General features: G+C 41.2%; 1 protein-coding gene across 19 annotated transcripts in view; it reads left to right on the top strand.

Moving 5' to 3' along the window:
• The window catches only part of ULK4 (unc-51 like kinase 4), a 714,793-nt gene that overhangs the window by 66,583 nt on the left and 622,700 nt on the right, over positions 1-25,510 (top strand). For all 19 annotated transcript variants that reach the window (XR_010155166.1, XR_010155167.1, XM_063805611.1 and 16 more), the window contains 3 exons: positions 539-720; positions 1,979-2,025; positions 13,316-13,394. Coding sequence is in view for 17 of the 19 variants with exons in the window: in XM_063805611.1 (XP_063661681.1) it covers positions 539-720; positions 1,979-2,025; positions 13,316-13,394 (308 nt within the window). In the remaining 2 variants the exon portion in view is untranslated. The remainder of the gene's footprint in view (positions 1-538; positions 721-1,978; positions 2,026-13,315; positions 13,395-25,510) is intronic.

The raw sequence follows: 25,510 nt of genomic DNA, 5'->3' as shown, positions 1-25,510 counted from the left end.
AGATCAGCCAAAAATATGTTAATTTTAGGGGGTATCACATTTCCTAGATTTTGCCTTTTTTTTGTATAGGGATTTGGAGGTAGGAATTTCAGGTGATTTTTAGCTATCATGTTATTCTCGTTATTTTTTTTACAATAATTTAATTGGAACTTTTTAAGAACTGTAGGAGTTGTGCTTTTCTCAATATTTGAGAATTGATTTATTTATACAAAGGCTCTTTTGTCTTTTACTCCAGTTGTATTGAACTTTGTATTTTGTTATAGTGTAGGTTGTGGGACAGTTCTGCTTTAGACATCTGCTTTATTTGAAAGTATAGTTTTCCATTGAAGTGGTTAGAAAGTTTCCGTGGATAGATAAAGAGATTAGGAATATAGAAGGACGAATAAAAATAGTGTCATCTTTGGAGTATTTTTGGTTTTGACAGTGTAATGTTTGTCCTCATCTTAGCTGTTGTAATTCTGTGTTTATTTCTTATGTAATGTTTCCAGCAGTTCTTTTTCTCATCATATGTACTTTTATTATTTTCTTTCCATGGCAGTGGATAAGTTATTATTTCTGAAAGATCAAGATTGGAATGACTTTTTGCAACAAGTGTGCTCGCAGATCGACTCCACTGAGAAGAGCATGGGGGCCTCCCGAGCCAAGCTGAATCTCCTTTGCTATTTGTGCGTGGTGGCTGGTCACCAGGAGGTGGCCACCAGGCTCCTCCATTCCCCCCTGGTAGGCCTCTGTGACATGCCTTATGCATTTTAATTTGTGTTTTTATAGAGGCTCAAACAAGTGCTAAAATATCAGTTTGATTTAACTACCACGAAAAAACTGATTTATCACGATTTTAGGTTTATGAAAATTATCCTCTGCTTAATCCTTAGGTCCTAAAGTAGATGACAGTAGATGGTGATTTTGAACTTGTTTTGTTTGTTTGTTTGTAATACTCAGGTTTCCATTTTATGTTAACTTGTAAGATTAAAAAAAAAATCTGAAATCAGGCTGGGCGCGGTGGCTCACGCCTGTAATCCCAGCACTTTGGGAGGCCAAGGTGGGTGGATCACCTGAGGTCAGGAGTTCGAAACCAGCCTGGCCAACATGGTGAAACCCCGTCTCTACTAAAAGTACAAAATCAGCTGGGTGTGGCAGTGCACTCCTGTAATCCCAGCTACTTGGGAGGCTGAGGCAGGAGAATCACTTGAACCCGGGAGGCAGAGGTTGCAGTGAGCTGAGATCGCACCACTGCACTCCAGCCTGGGCAAAAAAAGTGAAACTCCATCTCAAAAAATAAAAATAAAAAAAGGTGATATCATAAGACAGACCTTTTACCTTCTCATTAGTGACTGGAATGAACTCCCCATGTGGAATGGGTTGGGGGTGTCGGTTCCTTTACTGGGTCATCTGGTAAACTGCAGGGTTTCTGATGTGACATTGAAGGAAGACATCAATCCTCTAAGACATTTTTTTTTCCTCTTCCCCTGGGAATATTACTTTTTGGACTTTCTTGGTCTATTGGTAAGCTCAAGGGAATTTGTCAGAGTTTTTTTGGTTTTTGTTTCTTTTGGCTCATGTTTAAGCATCGATTGCCAGAGTTTTTGAAGTCATCCTCAGAGAGGAATTACAGTGGTTCGGAGGTGTTTTCTATAGTGGTCCCTCATTTGGGAATTGGCTTGAAAAAATTTAAGTTCATTTGCTTCCAGGATAGTATTAAGGTTACTTTTTTTGATAGTTGGTGTGTGTCTATCAGGTAAGGGCAGTCATTTAGCGAATATAAAGTGGTAGGAGAAACTAAAAATACTGTTCTTAGTTTTTATTTTAATCTTATTCGTATACTAGTGCCTTTGTAATTTAGTAAATACCATTTTTGGTGTACAGTGTAAATTTCCTTTGTATAAAGTCCTGAGCTGTTAACTTTGCTGTCATTTTCTGTGTTTTGTGACTTAAACATTTTAATTTTTTCTTTTCTTTGCATTTAAATTTCTTATTCTAGTTCCAATTGCTAATCCAGCATTTGCGGATAGCTCCAAACTGGGATATGTAAGTAACGTTTATATTTTAAAAATTATTTTTCATGACTTTATTAAGTAGTTACAGAGCACATATTTATCAAAAGCAGAGTCCTAAATAATTATCATAAATTATTCTGATGTAATGATGACTCTACTCATAGGCAATTTTTATGGGCATTCCAATGATAAATTTTAGAATATTAAAAATAGCCCTTCTCCTAATATTATAAATACAATTCTGGGATTATCTAAGGTACTCCTGGAAACTTTATTAACTGTTATTTTTTTTTATTTTCTTAGAGACAAGGTCTCTCACTATGTTGCACAGGCTGGTTTTGAACTCCTGGGCTCAAGTGATTCTCCCATCTCTGACTCCCAAAGCGTTAGGATTACAGGTGTGAGCCACTGTGCCTGGCTAACTGTTACTGTTTTGAGTATTGATTATAAAATACTTAAACCCTGATCCCTGTGTATTAATTTAGTTATACTTCCTCGAAGTTTCCCTTGGCCACCCTTATCTTTCCCTCATGTAGCACATAGCTTCCCTAGATGTTATTTACAATCTAATGGGATTATGATTTATAAACTCCCGATGGAAGGAAGTGTCCTTGCTTTTTACAGAAGCAACATACCAGGTGGAGAGCACAGTAGATCAAGTGTTAGAAGGCTCTGGGTTCTGTTTGCCAATAAGACTTGGCCAAATGATTATCTTTTTCTCAATCTCTGCTTCCTGGGGACTGTGGGTGGGACAAGGAAATGGCATAGGTTTAGGATTCAGACAGACCTGGGTGTGGATCAAAGATCAGCTTTCTGGGCCAAGTACTTTAATTGCTGAGCCTCAGTTTCCTCATCTGTAAAATTGGGATGGGATAACTACTTCATAGATTTTTGGTAATTATTCAACTTTGAATGGGGTAAATATATGAGATACCTTGTATAGTGCCTGATTCTTAGTGGGTATTTCATTTACAATGGGGTTGGGGTTGTAGAAGTTGTAGTTATTATCATCAAGCTTGCTTATCTTATGATTGTTAGGACAGGCACATGAAAAAATGGAGGCGAAAGGATTTTGTGGATTGTGGCACTGGTATGATAATAATTATTCTTCTATGTTGGTGAAATATGGGTGAACCAATAGAAGTTTAGAAAATGCTTAATAATAAGGGTAGTTCTTACTATACATCTTCTAATGTTACTCTCCCAGAGTAAAATCTGGTAATAAAAAGTAGGATTTTTAGGTAATGGTTGAGTATTTAATACTTTGAGAAGGCTCGTGGTATGCTCATTAAAAATGAATCAATGAAATACTTATTTAAACACCTTTATTTAAAACGTGTTATATCCTTGAATGGGGTGCCCCCTGCTGACACTTTAAAACAGACATTCCAGATCATTTCCAAGTACAGTCATCCTTCTGTATCAGTGCGGAGATTGGTTTTAGTATCCCCTTGGATACCAAAATTCCCACATACTGTTTTTTTCCCCCACTTTTAAAAATTGAAGTTTGATTGTAAAACAGTTTTAATTTGAATAAAGTGATACTGAGGTAGACAAGTTCTCTGGTAGGAATCCTCTTTTATTCTTTCTCCATTCAAAGCCACTTCCAGCGAGGTTTTCTCTGACCTCAGGTTATATTACCTTGACAGCATATGATAAAGGGTCCTTAACTTAGTCTGGGAGATAATTATTATTGACGTAGATATATTTATTCTTTAGTTTTGTTTTGTATATAAAAAATTAGAATCACATGATATAATTTTATGTTTGTTTTCTCCTGTAACATATATATTACGTATTGTAAATGTTATTAACATTTAAAAATAAAATATATAATACATAAGATAAACTTTTTATATGTTGTGAATATCTGATCATTTTATTTACTATTTTTGGATAGTATTATAATGTTGTAAAAAATATTTTGATGAACATTTTTGAGAATAAATCTTTGTGCCTGCTTTTTCTTTTTCTCTTTAGGGAAGATTTGTAGAATTAGAACAGATGGATAGAAGGCAGTAAATATTTTTGTGACTTCTGAAAAATTGCTGAAATACTCTTAAAAAAATTGTATCAATATATAATCCCAGTCAATGTGTTTAAAATGCCTTTTGTTAGAACTTCCAACATTGAGTATTTATCAAATTGTATATCCTTTTATCCTTGCCAGTCAACTTTGAGGTATAATTCACATATAGTAATAGTGTAATACTGTAATTTAAAAAATTTGTTAATTGTAAATTATGCATAATTTAAATTATTCCATTTTAGCCATTTTTATGTGTATAATGGCATTTAGTTCATTCTCATTGTTGTATAACCATCACCACTATTCATTTCCAAAACTTTTTCATCATCTTAAACAGAAGCTCTTTACCCATTAAACAGTAACTTCCCCTTTCCTTCCCCAGTCCTGGTAACCTATACTCTACTTATTCTATCTTTGTGAATTTGCTTATGGTGAGTACCTCATATTGCTACTGAAATATCAAGGGGTTTGGTTTAAGTCCTGTTGCTCACAGCACAGAAAGCCAATCACGGAGACAATGAGTGTTGCTAGGGAAGAAGGCTTCAATTGGGTGCTGCAGCTAAGGAGATGGGAGATCAGTCTCAAATTTGTCTCCTCAACTGACTTAAACCAGGGATGTATTTAGCAGGGAAGAAATATAACCATGTATGGGAAAACAGGAATTAAGGAAGGGTGAGGAAGAGGAATTGGTCGACAGGAAGCAGGTAGTTGGTTAGGCAATTGTAATGGGTGAGGGGGTCTGGTGTCTTATGGTCCAGATATGGTGATTTGGTAAGTTTCAGTTCCTTGATAACTATCTGGGAGGCCTGATGGTTGGTTTCCCAAGAAAGGAACTCAGATAAGACAAATGTAACTTCCTCAAGTTTTAAGACTGGGAGGGTCAATTTCTACGTTTATTTTAAAAGACTGTAAACATCAGTTCTATAGGACAATTGGGCTGGTTTCATTTGCAAGGTTCATCCATGTTATAACTAACATGTGTCAGCATTTCATTCCTTTTTAAGGCTGAATAATATTCCGTTGTATGCATATACTACATTTTGTTTATCTTTTCATCTGTTGTTGGGCACTGGCTTGTTTATATCTTTTGGCTATTGTGAACAATGCTGCTGTGAACATTAGTGTTTTCTGTTTTTGTTTTTTGCTAACAGCTATCCTGATGGGTGTGAAGTAGTATCTTATGGTTTTGATTTGTATTTTGTGACTAGTGATGTTGAACATCTTTTCGTGTGATTGTTGGCTATTTGTATATCTTCTTTGGAGAAAGATCTAGTCAAGTCATTTGCCAATTTTTGAACTGAGTTTTATGTTGTTGAGTTGTAGGTATTTTTTATATATTCTAGATATTAACCCCTTGTCAGATAAATGATTACAAATATCTTCTCTCATTACATAGGTTACTTTTTACTGTGGCAAGTGCCTTTTTGAGATATGAATTTAGGAGGAATTTTTCTATTTTTCAAATAAGAGTTTTATACTTGAATAAGGTAAAGTAAATGCTCATCCATCATTAATTTTTTAATTAAAAACATAGTTTTCCTGTTTCTTTGCTGTAGTTCTTCTCTTGGTTGATTAGATTTTATCATTTGGTAGTTTTTGTTTGTTTGTTTGAGATGGAGTCTCGCTCAGTCACTCAGGCTGGAGTGCAGTGGCACAATCTCAGCTCACTGCAACCTCTGCCTCCCGGGTTCAAGTGATTCTTCTGCTTCAGCCTCCCGAGTAGCTGAGATTATAGGCACCTGCCATCATGCCCGGCTAATTTTTGTATTTTTGTAGAGATGAGGTTTTACCGTGTTGGCCAGATGGTCTTGAACTCCTGATCTCAGGTGATCCACCTGCTTCGGCCTCCCAAAGTGCTGGGATTATAGGCGTGAGCCACCGCGCCTGGCTGGTAGTATTTTTTGTTTGTTTTCAAGAAGGCCTCTCAGTGGCTTACCTCTGTGCCATGCTTTGGAGTTTGAGCTCTCTTCCTTGTACTAACTGTAGTTCTGTAGGACTTGCGGGTAAACCTTACCTTTTTTTTTTTTTTTTTCCCCTCTTCTGTGTGACTTGTTTGAGTTAGCTTTTCTTTTCATTTCAGGCCTGTAAATTTTACTAGATTGTCTCTAGGAATCTCTTTTTACTAATTTGCTCCTGCCTGCCTGCCTGCCTCCCTCCCTCCAGTCCCGTCTTGTCCCGTCCCTTCCTTCCCCGCTCCCGTCCCTTCCTTCCCCGCTCCCGTCCCTTCTTTCCCCCTCCCGTCCCTTCTTTCTCCCTCCCGTCCCTTCTTTCCCCCTCCTGTCCCTTCCTTCCCCCTTCTGTCCCTTTCTTCCCCGCATCCCTTCCTTCCCCCCTTCTGTCCCTTCCTTCCCCATCCCGTCCCTCCTGTCCCTCCCGTCCCTCCTGTCCCTCCCGTCCCTCCCGTCCCTCCTGTCCCTTCCTTCCCTCCCGTCCCTCCTGTCCCTCCCGTCCCTCCCGTCCCTCCTGTCCCTCCTGTCCCTCCTGTCCCTTCCTTCCCTCCCGTCCCTCCTGTCCCTTCCTTCCCTTCTTTTCTTTCTGTTTATTTTGAGACAGAGTCTTGCTCTGTCGCCCAGGCTGGAGTGCAGTGGCGCGATCTTGGCTCACTGCAACCTCCACCTCCCGGGTTCAAGGATTCTCCTGCCTTAGCCTCCCGAGTAGCTGGGATTACAGGTGTGCACCACCATGCCCAGCTAATTTTTGTATTTTTAGTAGAGATGGGTTTTCACCATGTTGGCCAGGCTGGTCTCAAACTCCTGACGTCAAGTGATCCCCCTGCCTTGGCCTCCCAAAGTGCCGGGATTACAGGTGTGAGCCACAATGCCTAGCCTCTTCATCCCTCCTTTAGCTTTTATATTATTTCTTAGATTTCTTCCTATTTCATCCTTTTTCTGTTCCTGAAACCCCTACAGGATGGGTGTGGGAGTTTGTGTCTCTTGACTTTTCTTTCAAATTTTCTTTTGCTTTCTCACTTTCTCTTGTTTATTGAGGTATAATTCACATACCATAAAATTCACCATTTTAATGTGTACAGTTCAGTAGGTGTTAGTATATTGAAAGTTTTTCAACCATTGCCATTATCTAATTTCAGAACATTTTTCTCACCCAGCGAAACCCAGTACCCATTCTTCTCCAACCCCTGGCAACCACTCATCTACTTCCTGTTGGCTGATTTGCCTATTTTTGATATTTCATATAAATGGAATCATACAGTATGTGGCCTTTTGTGTCTAGCTTCTGTCATTTAGCATAATGTTTTCAAGGTTCATCTGTATTGTGGAATGTGTGAATACTTCATTCTTTTTATAGCTGAATAATCCTTGTATGGCTATACCACATTTTGCTTATGTGGTCTTGATGGACATTTGGGGTTGTTTCCACATTTGGCTATTATGAATAATGGTGCGCTGAACATTTGTCTACAAGGTTTTGTGTGAACATACGTTTTTATTTCTCTTACAGTAGTGAGATTGCTGGATAAAATGATAACTCTGTGTTCAACCTTTTGAAGAACTGCCAAACTCTCTTTCTTATACTTTTGTTTTAGGTTCAGGGGTACATAATACAGATTTGTTATGTAGGTAAACTCATGGGGGTTTCTTGTACAGATTATTTGGTCACCCAGGTACTAAGCTTAGTAAGTACCAATTGTTATTGTTTCTGATCCTCTCCCTCCTCTCACCCTCCACCCTGAAATAGGCCCCGGTGTCTGTTGTTCCCTCTTTGTGTCCATGCAAATTCTCTTCTTTTATTGCTCTTCCTTGACTTTATCTTTGAGCTCTCAAGCTTGGTATTTATCCCCACTCATTTTATTATTTAGGATTTCCAGTTAATTTTTTAATTTCAACAATCATATTTGAAAGGTTTTGTTCATTTTCTTTTTGTCTGATTGGTCCCTTTTCCTAGCTGCATATATTTGGTGTATCATATACTTCTGAATTTGAGATAAATATTAGGATTATAAAAATTCTCTTCTTGGGGCAGAATTTAGAATTAAATATTGTTATTAATATTAAAGGTTAAACATTAGGATTATATAATATAAGCCTGGAACCTGGACTTTGAAAAAAAGGGAACAAAATTAGGATTATAAACATTGTATTCTTATCTCTTGAACTTGTAGGTCACTTTTTCATCATGGTCCTGCTTTTTAATGCTGTTTATTTCTCAAATGCCTGGTGATCTCTGGTTCTTAGTTTATATTATGAATAAATGATTAAATTGATTGGTATAGAAGTTGGCAATGTGAGTTTCTTTTATGCTTGCCTAAGTCTCTTTCTCCAATAGCCTCTCCTTTAAATAAAGGGTTGGTATGTGGGTAGGTGGGGCCTGCTGACTGGTTGACTTTAATTTGGAATTCCAGCTGGCTGAAGATCAGGTAGGCAGGCTGGAGGCCTCTGCAATTGCCAGGGTGGATTTTTCTTTGGAGTGGAGTTGGCTTTCCTCATTTAACCCCTTCCCTGTTTCAGTATCTGGAGGACCACAGTCTCTGCTTCCCACATCCACACCTATGTCCCACCCCAAGGTGGATTGCTCACTGTAGGAACAATTTTCCACGTTTACCCTGGAGGCCAGGGCTGCAGGGTTTATTCTGTGTACCAAGGAAGGGTGATGGAAAAGAGGCAGGACCTGACTGACTAAACTGTTCATTGTAAAAGGACACAATTGTTCCTTGTGCAGTTGTAATCTGATGATTGTCCTGTGGCTCATTCTTGCTTTCTGTCTTAGTTTGTTCCAAGTCCTTGAGGCTTCCTTGGGAACGTCTGTCTACCTGTGATTCTTAGACAATGGATTCCCTTGTTGGTTCTCTGTCAGTCTTAATTCTATCTATGCATGTCATCTGAGATTTTCTCAAACTTTCTAGTCCACTTTTAGCCTTCCTTTTTGTTTCTAGTTACCAGTTATCATTTAATAAAAAGAACTTGTATTTTAGAGACTCTAGAGGGATCAGAAAAGTGAGTGTCAAGTGTTTAGTCTGCAATCATTAAAGACAGAGAATGTCTCATAAGTTTAGATCTGTGTTACGTGATTATGATTTATGGATGCTTTCTTTACCTTTCCCTTTTATTCTTTCTTTTGTTTCTTTTCCTTATTTATTTATTTTATTATTATTTTTGGAGACTCACTCTAAAAAAAATAGGGTCTCACTGTGTCCCCGAGGCTGGAATGGGACTACAGGTGCATGTTACCCTGCCTGGCTAAATTAAAAACATTTTTTTTTTCTTTTTGTGGAGACAGGGTCTCACTTTATTAGCTAGGCTGGTCTTGAACTCCTGGCCTTAGTGATCCTTCTATCTCATCCTCCTAAAGCGCTGGGGATTACAGATGTGAGTCACTTTACCTGGCCAAAGTTTTCATTTTTTAATATGATGTATAAGGTATATAGAAGTGCTTTTTTTTTTTTTTTTTTTGAGACGGAGTCTTACTCTGTCACCCAGGCGGGAGTGCAGTGGCATGATCTTGGCTCACTGCAACCTCCATCTCCTGGGTTCGAGCGATTCTCCTACCTCAGCCTCCCGAGTAGCTGGGATTGCAGGCGCCCACCACCATGCCCAGCTAATTTTTGTATATTTTAGTAGAGATGGGGTTTCACCATGTTGGCCAGGCTGGCCTTGAACTTCTGACCTCAAATGATTCACCTGCCTCGACCTCCCAAATGCTGGGATTACAGGCATGAGCCACCATGCCCAGCAGAAGTGCTTCTAATTTCACAAGTGTTTAGGCTTTTTGGTTTATATTTGTTATTTTTACTTTTCTCCTTTCACTACATCAAAGTGAGTCCTGTATAATTTCTGCCTTAGGGAATTCTAATAGTTCCAATATCTTTGTGGTCCAATATAAAATCATTTTTAATGTATGCCATGAATGCAGTTAACTGTTAATATAGTAATAGTGGCTTGCTCATTCAGCACAAATTGTCATGACATAATGGTAATTTCTGCATGTGGATTATCTCCTGATTCTTAGAACAACATGAGGTACATATTATTATTGTTCCTACTTGTTGTGCCTACCAGGCATAAGAAAGATGAGTGATTATCCCAGGGTACTGTCTCCCTCGCCCCCAGTGGTGGGGCCAGGGCCAGGTCCAAGACTTTGAATTCAGAGTCTTAGACACCATCCTATACAGACTCCCACTGAGTAAGAGTGGTCACTGTTTGTAGGGTGTAGAGTTCGATAGATTCATCTGTTACTTTGACTTTGTAGTTTTATTTAGGATGCTTGAATGTGTGAATGTATTGATGAATGTATTCATTGTTGCCTTCTCTCTGTGCTTGGAAGAGAAGAAAATTGAAGTTTACCACTACTATGGGTTTACTTTTCATGCTTTGTTATTTGGTGTATAAAGATTCACACCAGGCCGGGCGCGGTGGCTCACACTTGTGTCTCAGCACTTTGGGAGGCCGAGGTGGGTGGATCACGAGTTCAGGAGTTTGAGACCAGCCTAGCTCACATGGTGAAACCCTGTCTCTACTAAAAATACAAAAATTAGCTGGGCATGGTGGTGCGTGCCTGTAATCCCAGCTACTGGGGAGGCTGAGGCAGGAGAATGGCTTGAACCCAGGAGGCGGAGGGTGCAGTGAGCTGAGATTGTGCCACTCACTACACTCCAGCCTGGGTGACAGAACAAGACTCCATCTCAAAAAAAAAAAAAAAAAAAAAATCACATTTTATATCTTCTGTACGTCATATGGTTTTTAGTTTAAAGGGAATCTTTTTCTCGTGAGATTAGCCTAATTCTACTGAGATTTACATTGGAAATCCTGTTTGCCTTTTGTTTGCCTTGTACAGCCTTACTTTTATGCACTTTTTTTCTACTAGTGTGTTTAGTTATTTTGCTTTTGATGTTGATATATTTATTCAACAAACTGTTCAGGTGTTACAGTGGCGATCGGGATACAGCCCTGCCTTCATGGATCATCTGGGCTGGTTGGGGAGACAGATAATAAACAAGTAAATGAATGAATAAGTAACTATAAAATTTTAGTTTTGCTCTAATGTGTAGCCATTAACTTCATGGGGGTTATTTAAATTAAAAATTAATAGTAGCTTCCACATTCAGCACATATTGTCAGACACAATGGTACTTTCTGCACATGGATTATCTCCTTTGATTCTTAGAACAACATGAGGTACGTATTGTTGTTGGTCCTACTTATGAGGTAACCAGGACCAGGCACGTGAAAGATGAGTAATTACCCCAGGGTACTGTCTCCCTCACCCTCAGCTGTGGGGGTAATTTTTAAAGTAAAAATTAAGGCCAGATGCAGTAGCTCACACCTGTAATCCTAGCACTTTGGGAGTTTGAGGTGGGCAGATCACTTGAGCTCAGGAGTTCAACACCAGCCTGGACAACATGGCGAAACCCCATTTCTACTAAAAATACAAAAATTAGCAGGGGTGGTGGTGCACACCTATAGTCCCAGCTACTTGGGAGGCTCAGCTGGGAGGATTGCTTGAGCCTGGGAGGCATTGCAGTGAGCGGAGATTGCACCACTGCACTCTGGCTTGGGTGACAGAGTGAGAATCTGTCTCAAAAAAAAAAAAAAAACTTTTAAAAAATATTTTGTTCCTTACTTGCATCTGTCATATTTTATGTGCTTGATAGTCACATGTCTAGTGGATACTATATTGAGCAGTGCAGATGTGGGACATTTCTGTCAGGGCACAAAGGTTTGTTAGATAGTGCTGCCTTAGATGCTGTCGTGAAAGATGGGTTGGTTCTGAGGTACAGTGTCGAGTCACTGGGGGCACCTGAAATGGTGACCTGAGAAAACCTGAATTTTGAGAAGGAACCTATACTGTGAGGGTGTTGTATATAGGGGATGTGGTACTTGTATTTAGGATTTTGGTAAAAAGTGAATATTCATAAGTGATTTAAAGTTTCTATTTTAAAAGTATAAGGTTTTTAGGTAGTGTGTTTTCTCTTATTCTAATAGGAATTGTTTTTGGTCATATTAGGGAAAATAATTGGCATGTTGATACATTTTTATTTTAGTTGAATAAATCTGGTAGCCAATATTTACTTTTATAAATTGAAAAATGGTTAGGTGTTTCATAAGTTTTTTGAGCTTGTCTTTGAAAAGAGATAGACAGATGCAGTGTCTCAAGCCTGTAATCCCAGAACTTTGGGAGGCTGAGATGGGAGGATTGTTTTTCAGGAGTTCAAGGTCAGCCTGGGCATCATAGCGGACCCCATCTCTACAAAAAGTAAAAAAAATTAGCTGGCTGTGGTGGTGCATGCCTACAGTCCCAGCTACCTGGGGGGGGGGTTGAGGTGGGAGGATGGCTTTTCCAATTGTCCTACAGATATTTTTCAAAATGACTACTTTTAAAGTATAATCTTTTTATTCACAGGTGGGATGCTAATTCTACAATTGCCTAGGACTTCTTTAATTTGTGTAGGTTAAGAGATTTTAATGGGCAATTTAAGAAGTGTTGAAATTTATAAGGATTATTTCTGTATGTTAGAGTTGTGATAATGCAGACATTTTCCCTGTAGTACTTCTCTGAGTCTGATTTGTTTTCCGCCATGGGTACCACATAGGTTTATTTTAAGATGGTAAAAAATAAAAGCTGACTAAGGTACATACTGATTATCCTAGACAACATGCAGACATCACTAAATAAGAGTGCAGTTTTCATCAACTCACCATTTGTTTTAATTAGAAAAAAACTCATCAAAACTAATTTCTCTGCATGAAATACCCTTTCAAATCACATTGAATGTCATTTAATAGTAATTTATCAACTTCAGTTTTCTGCTGGATACTAAAGGAACACCTCATTAAAACTAGTGTTTATGCAAATAACAATATTTAAAAACTTGATTGTAAAAATTTCTTTTACACTGAATACATACAGATATGTTACTGTTCAGATATTATTTACTACTTACATAGAAACTCATTGATCTACTAACAAGTAGAAAAGAGACCTTTAGCCAAATGCCTCTGTACTCAGCAATAAAAGGATTAATTACTGTTTTGCTCTTTTCTCTGGTTAAAGATTTTAAAAATTTTTATTTTTCGTTTTACTATTAAACCACAGCTTGTTTAAATTTTGTCGCTGTTGCAGTATTGCAGCGGACATTACGGTTCGTGTCTCCCTAAGTATACAAGGGAGAGTTTCTCTGGGCTGTGTACATGTGGGAGTGTGGGCCTGACCTGTCACATTCAATTTTTATTTCTCAGTCTTTTATCTAATGCTCATCATTGCATAATGTAACTAGCTGGGATTAGTTTCCTCGGTCCCCGACTCTTCTTTTCAGAGCCTGTTTTCTCTCCATTTACAGACGGGCCAAGGTTGCTCGCGTGATTGGTTTACTGGCTTCGCACACAACTGAGCTCCAGGAAAATACACCTGTTGTTGAGGTAATGTCTTTTATTACTTAAATGTGATGAATGACAAGAAATACTGTTCTTGATTCTGTAATTTAGAACATGCAGCTTTCACCGACCTTCACTTGTTTTTTCTCTGTGGGATTGTGGCAATCGTTCTAAAACTGTTACCTCAACAGACCTTTAGGCTTAAACATAGCAGCACATTTACAATGTAGTCCATCATTAAAATGGCACAGCAGAGTTAACAAGGCTTATGAACTCTACTCATCATTATTTCATTTGTTTTTGAATAAGGCTTTTTTCATTTCTAGTTTTCTTATAGTCTGTCCAACAGACTAATGTATTTCCTAGTTAAAGCATAGCTTACAATTCAAAATTCAAATTATTTTGGCCTTTCACCTTGAATGTAATGTTTTCGTATGAAAGATTACTTTCTACCTATTCCGTTAATGTATGTTACACTTAATTGGTAATGGAGTTTTATCCCTTGAACTGGGAGAGGCTCAAGAGTCAGCATAGGTGAAAAGAACCAAGGCTTTTAGGGGAAACAGCAAGAGCTCCCGAAGGAAGTAAAAAAGGGGTAAGGAGAGGGGATTTTGTAGAGTTGAAGCTGGTTGTGTGGTATTTGGGGCTTTAAGAAAAATTGGAAAAATTTCTATGTCTGTCTTGTCCACTGTAGTAGCCAACTGGTATTTGGAGCCTTAAGAGGAATTGGAACATTTTCTCTCTGTGCCGTTCACTGCAGCAGTCAATTGCTGGGATAGTATCCCAGCTGGCCTTATAGTGTCTGGGTGGAGATTAATTTAATTTCACTGTATTTCCCTTGCTTACAATTCCATCTCTATTTCCTGCAAACTGCTGGATCTCTGAGTTACTAGTAAAATGCCATGAAGTCTAAATTTTTCCTTTTTTGGGGGGCCTAAAAAAATGAATTGTGACCTATATGATTACTGATGGTACCCAGCTTGGTTCTCAGAGATGTGTCAGGTAGATTTTTATCTGAAAGATTGAGCATCTAGGGCAGTATTACCAGGAAGATGAGAAGGCTTAGGATCTCAAAAATGGGGGTTCCTTCTGATGGCTCAGAGCAAAAGGTCTCCAATGAGATGGAGTAGCTGTAGGAGATGGGAGAGAACTTAAAGTCCAAGACAAAGTGCCAAGATTTTAGAGGATGTTCCTGCATCGTCAGAGCAGACACTGGTTGCTCAGGAGCTGTGAAGAAGGAGCCTCTGAATATGTAAAATATGACTGTTGAATTAAATGATTCAGTAGTTGCAGTAATAAGTAATAAGTAGGATGGATACTTTAGGAAGCTGAGTTAGTGAATTTGAAGATCAGTTGGATGAATTCTCTTAGGATTCAGAAAGAAAGAGGATAAAGATTATGAACTAAAAAGGCATGGATGATAGTTTCAGATTTGTTGAACTATCCAGTATAGTAGCCACCAGCCACTATGGCTATTGAGTGCTTGAAGAAAAGCTAGTCTGAATTGAGATGATCAACTTATAGAAAAGAATACTATGGCCACCCTGTAATTTCCAAACCCCATTGTTCTACTTTATCTTTTTCACAGCATATATCACCACCTGGCATTTTATGTATTTATTTCTCTTTCCACACTAGACTACAAGCTCCATTGGAATCGGGATTTTGAACTGTCTTGTTCAACACTCCACTCCAGTGCCTAGACAGTGCCTTGTGTATGTATAGATACTGACAAATATTTCAAAATAAATAAAACTGTATCAGCATTCTTGGGACTCCGTGTGGCAGTGCCTGGAAGATGGTGTGTTTTGCTGCTGCAGGAATTGTCAAGGGGCTGGGCAGAGGGCATGTGAAGTAACCTGGGACCTGTTGGTCACCCTGGGTGATGTGATGGCCTCATTCTACTGGTACTTGCTGTTGCTGCTGCTGTACTCCCACTTGGAGAGTTTGGCCCAGCAGTTCCTGAACCATATTTGTTACCTGTTCTCACTCAGGTTGAGTTCTGTGGCCAGTTTGTATTCTCAAAGTATTTCTCTTACTCCAGTTGTTGTACTTTGTTGACATTGTATTCCTGGTGCTGCCTCAACAGAGAGGAAAGGGTGGATGTTAATTCCCGAGGTTCTTGTATCTTTTATTCCAGTACTGTTCTCTTCATGGGTATTTGCTGATGCTTTATTAGTTCGAAATGCAAGAATTTAGGGAAAATCATACTTATTTGATTAAAAAAAAATGGCGTGTACTGAACTATCTGGTGAACTATTTTGAATTACACTGTATTGTGAACTACATTTGGTTGGATAATAGAGAGCTTGTATAATAACTTGAAATTGAGCTAGGTGCTCCTTTGTGATGCCATCTTAATTTTGTTATTTCTCAACACTTTAGTTCTTTATTTCATTACTTTTAATGGCAAAAACTGTAATTACTTTTGCACCAACCTAATTCCTGCTGTGAGCAATTGGCTGTGATAATTTAAGTAGCCACTAGAGGTCATTCAAGCACCAGAAAAAAAGTTGTGCAAGTTTTAAGAATTTATGTTTCAGTTTCCAAAAGCGGGATCTGTGGAGGGCTGAGCAGGTACATGGTACCATGTTTCATCTTTTTCCTGTTTTTTTTTTTTTTTTTTTTTTTTTTAGAAGTTTCTGCTACAGGATGTGTGGCTCCATTCCACTGGTGATTTTTACCATTTGAGATGAATAAGATGAATGAAAACCATTATAGTCTCTCCAGAAAAATAAAGTCAACACCTAGCACATGATTTTAGGGGATCTGGGAACCCTGTGGAGTGAATCTTTGGTTCATAACTCTTGAGACCAGGTTTCTGTAAAACTCACAATTGGGTGCTTGTAGATAATTTTTCAATAATCAGTAACAAAATTTCAAGTGTAAGATGAATCCTGAATTCTCTATTAGGTTTACTCTCAGTGAACAGGAAAAATTGTGGTTGCAGACCCTATAAGCATTTTATTTTATTTTACTTACTTATTTATTTTTTTGAGATAGAGTCTCGCTCTGTTGCCCAGGCTGTAGTGCAGTGGTGTGATCTCGGCTCGTTGTAACCTCTGCCTCCCGGGTTGAAGAGATTCTCAGCCTCAGCTTCAAGAGTAGCTTGGACCACAGGTTCATGCCACCATGCTCTACTAAGTTTTGTATTTTTAGTAGAGACACGGTTTCATCATGTTGGTCAGGCTGGTCTTGAACTCCTGGCCTCACGTGATCCATTTGCCTTGGCTTCTCCAAAGTATTGGGATTACAGGCATGAGACACTGCACCTGGCCCCCATAAGCATTTTAATGGCATAGAACCTCATTTTGTTACTCACCTTTGTACCCCACAGTGCCGAGCCAGCAAAGTAATGTGTATTTTAGGCAGTTAATGCTGGAGAGTTTAATGAATGATTAAAAGAATGTCAGAAGAATATGATGGTATAATTTGTTACAAAGAGACAGAAAAAATGGAGCAAAAATCTATTTTACTATCCTTGTAATATAATTTAAATCTCTTTCATCTTATTCTGTCATCAACAGCTACAGAAAATAACTGGTCATGATCTCCTTTATGCATTTAGAAGCATTTATTGACATCTGTATCTTTTTCACAGAAAAATATAACCATCTGAAGCTTATATTCCTAGATAACACATTTACCACTCTGTAATCATTGTGGTTTCTATGTGTAATAATTTTAAAAAACATTTCTGATATTAAGCCAATATATTTAGTCTGAAGCATGCAGTGGATATATTTTATGAAATTTAATATAGACCCATCAAATTCTAAAACTGAAAGGAATTTTTTTTGTGACTGAGTCTCACTCTGTTGCCCAGGCTGGAGTGCAGTGGCGTGACCTTGGCTCACTGCAACCTCTGTCACCCAGGTTCAAACGATTCTCCTGCCTCAGCCTCCCGAGTAGCTGGGATTACAGGCATGCACTACCATGCCCAGCTAATTTATTTTGTATTTTTAGTAGAGATGGGGTTTCACCATGTTGGCCAGGCTGATCACGAACTCTTGACCTCAAATAATCCATCCGCCTCAGCCTCCCAAAGTGCTGGGATTACAGGCATGAGCCACCACTCCTGGCCAAAAGGAATATTAACAGACATTTTAGGTTAACCCATTCATTAAATTTCTTTATTATCAGCTGGGCGTGGTGACTCACGGCTGTAATCCCAGTACTTTGGGAGGCTGAGATGGGAGGATAACTTGAGCCTAGGAGTTTGAGACCAGCCTGGGCAACATAAGGAGACCCTGTCTCTAGAAAAAATAGAGTTTGGTGTGGTGGTGCACGTCTGTGGTCCCAGCTACTCAGGAGGCTGAGACATGACCCTGGGAGGTTGAGGCTGTAGTGGGCTATTATCATGCTATTGCACTCCAGCCTGGGCAACAGAGCAAGACCCTGTCTCAAATTTTTTTTTTTTAAATTATGGAAAATTTCAACATATATAGAAGTAGAGAGGCTAGAGTAATGAGGTAGTATCATTTGCTTCCAGCAATCAACACTGGCTAATCTTGTTTCATCTTGTGTCCTGCTTTCATTCCCCCTCTCCCTTTTTCTCTCCCTCTCTCTTTCTTGCTGGAGTATTTTAAATAAAATGATATCATTTTACTAGTAAATATCTTTTGCTAGCAGAAAAGGATTAGAAAAATGTATAACCATGATTTCATTATCACACCCAATACATTCAGCAGTAGTCTCTGAATATCATCTAATACCCAGTTAGTGTTCAGATTTTCTTGGTGGTTTCATACATGTCATTTTGTAATTTTTCTTTGAGCCAGGATTGCGTTTAGATACTGTGACCCTTAAGTCTCTTAATTCCTGGTCTCTTATTTTTTAGTGTCATTTATTTGTTACAGACAAATTGTCCCTTGTCTTGGCCCAAATTGGAATACCAGAAGCTTTACTGCACCCTTTTGGTGTTATTTAATATAGTCCTTTATCACCTGCCTTTCCTTTCTTGCGCGTGGCTGCTTAGATGTGGACCCTTGATTCAGTACTTTTTTTGTGGGGGATGGCTTGGGGAAATAGGAATTTGTCACAGTTGGTGCTGTATTTCTCCTACTGCTTCATAGAAAATGAGACAACTAAACATTATATGCCTCTATTAGAGGGGTTAAAGTTGATCACTAGAGTCAGATGTTGTCAGCCTTATTATAAATATTCCCATCACTCTTTTTTTTTCTTCATACCCTTATCTGTGAGTCAGGAACTCCTCACTCTTTTTTTTATTTTTTTATTTTTTTTAACAGTTTTAACATCAATCGATTATTGTCTACATGTAGTAATCCTTTAGAGTTGCAAAATGATAATTTTCTTATTCTGTAATTTCCTTTCTACTTGTAGTTGGAAGTTTTCTTACAGAAGATATTTCCCTGATCAACTATTTGGTTATCCTTAAAATAGAGTTTGTTTTGTAAGGCAGGATAAATGCTTGATTGTTCCTCTTCATAGGTCAGTTTTCAGAATAAAGAGTTGGTACCTTAGAAATCTCCGTGTCTAGTGAGATTGATTTTATATTGTTAAGAACTTACAGATGTATATATGTATATATATATCGTCTAGTCCTTTGCAGTCATTAGTCTTTTTGATGCTTACATTGTTTCATCTCCATCCAGTGGGAGCTCTTTCAAGTTTGCTCCTTTCTCCCTTTGACATGAGCCTACTCCTGTCTCTGACAGCTTGCTGGCTTCTCGGCAGTGAGCTTTCATAGGCTTGTTTCGGGAATAGTCAACCCCTAGTTTTGAAACCACTTCTATAAGGAATCTTGTTTACTTTTGTTAGAAGATGTAGTTAGAGAACTCAATCTGGGTTCTCTAGGATTTTTTTTTTTTTCCTGGTAGAACTTTTCAGAGGTTAGATCTAGGTACTATTGTTTCTTTTTTTTTATTTTTTTATTTTTATTGATCATTCTTGGGTGTTTCTCACAGAGGGGGATTTGGCAGGGTCATAGGACAATAGTGGAGGGAGGGTCAGCAGATAAACAAGTGAACAAAGGTCTCTGGTTTTCCTATGCAGAGGACCCTGCGGCCTTCTGCAGTGTTTGTGTCCCTGGTTACTTGAGATTAGGGAGTGGTGATGACTCTTAACGAGCATGCTGCCTTCAAGCATCTGTTTCACAAAGCACATCTTGCACCACCCTTAATCCATTTAACCCTGAGTGGACACAGCACATGTTTCAGAGAGCACAGAGTTGGGGGTAAGGTCACCGATCAACAGGATCACAAGGCAGAAGAATTTTTCCTAGTACAGAACAAAATGAAAAGTCTCCCGTGTCTACCTCCCTCTACACAGACATGGCAACCATCCGATCTCTCAATCCCTTCCCCGCCCTTCCCGCGCTTCTATTCCACAAAACCGCCATTGTCATCATGGCCCGTTCCCAATGAGCTGCCGGGTACACCTCCCAGACGGGGCAGTGGCCGGGCAGAGGGGCTCCTCACTTCCCAGTAGGGGTGGCCGGGCAGAGGCGCCCCTCACCTCCCGGACCGGGCGGCTGGCCAGGCGGGGGGCTGACCCCCCCCACCTCCCTCCCAGACGGGGCGGCTGGCCAGGCAGAGGGGCTCCTCACTTCCCAGTAGGGGCGGCCGGGCAGAGGCGCCCCTCACCTCCCGGACGGGGCGGCTGGCCGGGCGGGGGGCTGACCCCCCCACCTCCCTCCCGGACGGGGCGGCTGGCTGGGCAGGGGGCTGACTCCCCCACCTCCCTCCCGGATGGGGCGGCTGGCCAGGCGGGGGGCTGACCCCCCCACTTCCCTCCCGGACGGGGTGGCTGGCCGGGCGGGGGGCTGACCCCCCCACCTCCTTCCCGGACGGGGCGGCTGGCTGGGCAGAGGGGCTCCTCACTTCCCAGTAGGGGCGGCCGGGCAGAGGCGCCCCTCACCTCCTGGACGGGGCGGCTGGCTGGGCTGGGGGCTGACCCCCCCCACCTCCCTCCCGGACGGGGCGGCTGGCCAGGCGGGGGGCTGACCCCCCCACCTCCCTCCCGGATGGGGCGGCTGGCCGGGCGGGGGGCTGACCCCCCCACCTCCTTCCCGGACGGGGCGGCTGGCCGGGCAGAGGGGCTCCTCACTTCCCAGTAGGGGCGGCCGGGCAGAGGCGCCCCTCACCTCCCGGACGGGGCGGCTGGCCGGGCAGGGGGCTGACCCCCCCACCTCCCTCCCGGACGGGGCGGCTGGCCGGGCAGAGGGGCTCCTCACTTCCCAGTAGGGGCGGCCGGGCAGAGGCGCCCCTCACCTCCCGGACGGGGCGGCTGGCCGGGCGGGGGGCTGACCCCCCCACCTCCCTCCCGGTTGGGGCGACTGGCCGGGCGGGGGGCTGACTCCCCCACCTCCCTCCCGGATGGGGCGGCTGGCCGGGCAGGGGGGCTGACCCCCCCACCTCCCTCCCGGACGGGGCGGCTGGCTGGGCGGGGGGCTGACCCCCCCACCTCCCTCCCGGACGGGGCGGCTGGCCGGGCGGGGGTCTGACCCCCCCACCTCCCTCCTGGACGGGGCGGCTGGCCTGGTGGGGGCTGACCCCCACCTCCCTCCTGGATGGGGTGGCTGCCGGGCAGAGACGCTCCTCACTTCCCAGACGGGGTGGCTGCCGGGCGGAGGGGCTCCTCACTTCTCATATGGGGTGGTTGCCAGGCGGAGGGTCTCCTCACTTCTCAGACGGGGCGGCTGGGCAGAGACGCTCCTCACCTCCCAGACGGGGTCGCGGCCAGGTAGAGGCGCTCCTCACTTCCCAGACGGGGCGGCGGGGCAGAGGCGCTCCCCACATCTCAGACGATGGGCGGCTGGGCAGAGACGCTTCTCACTTCCTAGATGGGATGGCGGCCGGGAAGAGGCGCTCCTCACTTCCTAGATGGGATGGCGGCCGGGCAGAGACGCTCCTCACTTTCCAGACTGGGTAGCCAGGCAGAGGGGCTCCTCACGTCCCAGACGATGGGCGGCCAGGCAGAGACGCTCCTCACTTCCCAGACGGGGTGGCGGCCGGGCAGAGGCTGCAATCTCGGCACTTTGGGAGGCCAAGGCAGGCGGCTGGGAGGTGGAGGTTGTAGCGAGCCGAGATCACGCCACTGCACTCCAGCCTGGGCACCATTGAGCACTGAGAGAACCAGACTCCGTCTGCAATCCCGGCACCTCGGGAGGCCGAGGCTGGCAGATGACTCGCAGTTAGGAGCTGGAGACCAGCCCGGCCAACACAGCGAAACCCCTTCTCCACCAAAAAAATACGAAAACCAGTCAGGCGTGGTGGCGCGCGCCTGCAATCGCAGGCACTCGGCAGGCTGAGGCAGGAGAATCAGGCAGGCTGAGGCAGGAGAATCAGGCAGGGAGGCCGCAGTGAGCCGAGATGGCAGCAGTACAGTCCAGCTTCGGCTCGGCATCAGTGGGAGACCGTGGAAATGGAGGGAGAGGGAGAGGGAGACTATTGTTTCTTAAAAGGAGAAAAATTCTCAGTTTATTCTGCTTTTCCAATTCAGATTTTTTTATTGAGACAGAGTTTCGCTCTTGTTGCCCAGGCTAGAGTGTGACGGCGCGATCTCGGCTCACCGCAACCTCTGCCTCCCGGGTTCAAGCGATTCTCCTGCCTTAGCCTCTCGAGTAGCTGAGATTACAGGCATGCACCACCATGCCCGACTAATTTTGTATTTTTAGTAGAGATGGGGTTTCACCATGTTGGCCAGGCTGGTCTCAAACTCCTGACCTCAGGTGATCCACCCACCTTGGCCTCCCAAAGTTCTGGGATTATAGCAGTGAGCCACCATGCCTGGCTCCAATTCAGATTTAAAATTCGTTTTTACCTTTTGATTTACAATTTTTATTTTTCTTCTCATAAGCTAAAATTCCTGGCTGGGCGCGGTGGCTCATGCCTGTAATACCAGCACTTTGGGAGCCGAGGCGGGTGGATCAGTTGAGTTCAGGCGTTCGAGACCAGCTTGGCCAACATGGCAAAACCCCATCTCTACTAAAAATACAAAAATTAGCCAAGCATGTTGATGCACGCCTGTAATCCTGGCTCCTTGGGAGGCTGGGGCATGAGAATTGCTTGAACCCAGGAGGTGGAGGCTGCTGGGATCGGACTACTGCACTCCAGCCTAGGCAACAGAGCAAGACTCTGTCTCAAAAAAAAACACTCTTGGCCATTAATAACATTAACATAATTATCTTTTTTTTTAGCTTAGAGTTTAGAATAGTTTAAAAATAGTACACGTATTGTTACTAACAACAAAACTACAAAGTGCATTTTAAGTACTTTTTTTCCCTTGGGATATAACCCACTGGATGATATGTACAGTCAAAACGCTGAGTTTTAAAAGCAATTTATATAATTCTTCACTTTGTACTTTTGTCACCAATATGATATATAGTTACATATGTTTTCAATTTTTTTTAGATATTTAGAGATTACTTTGTACTTTCTTTCTGGTTTGAAAATTATAATTCTTTTTTATTGAAGTGTTGGAAATACGTACAAAACATAAATGTACTGCTTAATGAATTATTGCCAAGTGTGAAAACCCAATAAACTGTCACTGGGTCAAGAAACAGAACATTAAGTAGAACATTGCCAGCATACCCGGGGATCCTCTTGTGCTCTCTCCTGATCACTGTTCTCTCCCTTTGTGCCAGAGGAAGTTACCGTAACTTCCAATTCTGTCATGATTTTGCTGGCTTTTGAATTTTGTTTAAATTGAGTCATATGATATGTATACTTTGGTATCTGGCTTCTTTTATTTCATATTATGTTTATGGAATTCATCCTTGTTGCCTGTACCTGTAGTTCATTTTTATTACATGAGTATACTACATCACTGGTGATGGGCATTTGGATTGTTTTCTGTATTTGGCTATTAAAAGCCTTGCACACACATTTTGATGCACTTGTGCAAGCTCTCTGTTGGATATGTGTAGGAATGGAATTGATAGGTTACAGGATATGTGTGTGTTCAACTTTAGGGGGTAATCTAAACTGTTTTCCAGTAAGGTTGTATAAGTTAAAATGCTTTGACTAATGAAAGAATGTTCAGTGCTCTGTATTCTCATGAATACTTGGTGTTGGCATAAAATCATGTTAAATAAGTATTTACCAGTTTCCTCTTTGTTTTTAACATTAATGGTTATTGAGTTTGGTATGGCATCAGAAGATAGGAGTATTTAATTTTTCTTCCTATCTCTATTAATAGGTGGATTATATTAATGGAATTCCTAAAAATAAATCACCTTTGCATCATTATAAGAAACAACTTGGTGCTCTCTATAATTCACTGTTGGAGTCTCTTTCCTCATGTTTTTTCCAGAATTGTTCCTCTATTTTTTCTTGCCACATTACATTGATTCTTGGAGAGTCCAGGCTGTTTGTCCTGTTGAATATTCCACATTCCAGATTTGTCTGCTTGCTTTTTTTGGTATTGCTAACTTATTCCTCTAGTCCACACATTTCCTATAAACTGTAGGTTAGGTCTGGATGCTTCATTAGATTTAGGTTGAACCTTTTTTTTTTTTTTTTGGTAAGAACATATCATAGGTGATACTGGGTACTTCATATTTGAACTCATCAGGAAGCATGCAGTGTCATGTTTTAATAGTTGCACCTACTTTTATCATTTGATTAAAGTAGTGCTGCCAGAGAGCTCCATTGTAAAGGTACATCTTTTCCTTTGCAGTGCCACTTTAGCTCTCATGTGATGTATGCAATAAGAGCATAATATTAAAACTTATATAGATTATAACTGCTGTTTTAACATTTTCCTAAAATAAAACATACTATTTTAGTTCAGGAAATGTTAATCATTGTATTAATTGTCATTAATTGCCATTGCATTTTCTCTTTATTTTCAACAGATTATTACTATTTTTATTTTTGAGATGCAGTCTCATTGTGTTGTTCAGGCTGGACTACAGTGGCACAATCATAGCTCACTACCTTGGGCTTAAGCCATCTTCCCACCTCAGCCTCCTAACTAGCTATTAGAGGTGCATGCCACCATGGCCAGCTATTTTTTTATTTTTTATTTTTTGTAGAGACGTAGTCTCCCTATGTTGCCCAGGCTGGCCTTTTTAATTTTTAAAAAATCATTTTAGCCAAGCTTTATTGAATGCTTGCTGTGTACCAGGTGCCAGGCTGGTCTTAAACTCCTGGGCTCAAGTGATCCATTAACCTCAGCCTCCCAAAGTGTTGGGATTACCAGCATGAGCTATCACACCTGGCCTCAACAGATTATTAATTCACTAAGTTCATCATGCTGTGTAACATTATTTTCACCATTATTGTTTTTGAAATTTATCTTATTTAATTTTTGTTTAGGCAAGGTCTTGCTCTGTTGCCCAGGTTGGAGTGCAGTAGCACGATCATGGCTCACTGAAAGTTCATACTTCTGGGCTCAACTGATCTCCCACTTCAGCCTCCCCAGTAGCTGGGACTACAGGTACACATCACCATGCCTGACTAATCTTTTAATTTTTACTTTTAGTAGAGATGGTGTCTCATATTATTTCCCAGGCTGGTCTCTAACTTCTGGTGACAAGCAATCCACCTGCCTCAGCCTTCCAAAGTGCTGGGATTACAGGCATGAGCTACTGCACCTGACTGCTAATTAATTAATATGTTTTTAATATATATTTTTTATTTCAATAGCTTTTGGAGTGCAAGTGGTTTTTGATTACATGGATGAGTTGTATAATGGTGAAGTCTGAGATTTTAGTGCACTGGTCACCTGAGTAGTGTACACTGTACTCAATATGTAGTCTTTTTAATCCCTCTCCCCTCCCTCACTTGTGAGTCTCCAGTGTCCATTATACCACTCTGTATACCTTTGCATACTCATAGCTTAGCTCCCACTTATAATTGGGAACATACGATATTTGGATTTCTATTCCTGAGTTACATCACTTAGAATAATGCTGGCCTCTAATTTAATTTGAAAAATTTATTTTACATTCTATGTCCTCATGTTTTTTGGTGGGATAATCATGTTTTATGATTTAGTTCTTTAAAAGAGTGAAATATTGTAAGAATTATTGACTTAAGAATATTGGCACTACGTTCTTTAGCTTTCTACTGAATTGGTTATAGAATTGAATTTTATGTTAAAAGTGGATATATGGTGATTTGAAGCATTATTTAACTTAGTTCTTCCTGAAAATTGTGTGCTTTTGGAAACTCTCAACGTAGTGT

Source organism: Pan troglodytes, chromosome 2 (assembly GCF_028858775.2).
Source record: "Pan troglodytes isolate AG18354 chromosome 2, NHGRI_mPanTro3-v2.0_pri, whole genome shotgun sequence".
In the NCBI taxonomy this organism is placed as follows: Eukaryota; Metazoa; Chordata; class Mammalia; order Primates; family Hominidae; genus Pan; species Pan troglodytes.
This window is presented reverse-complemented; position numbering and strand designations above follow the sequence as displayed.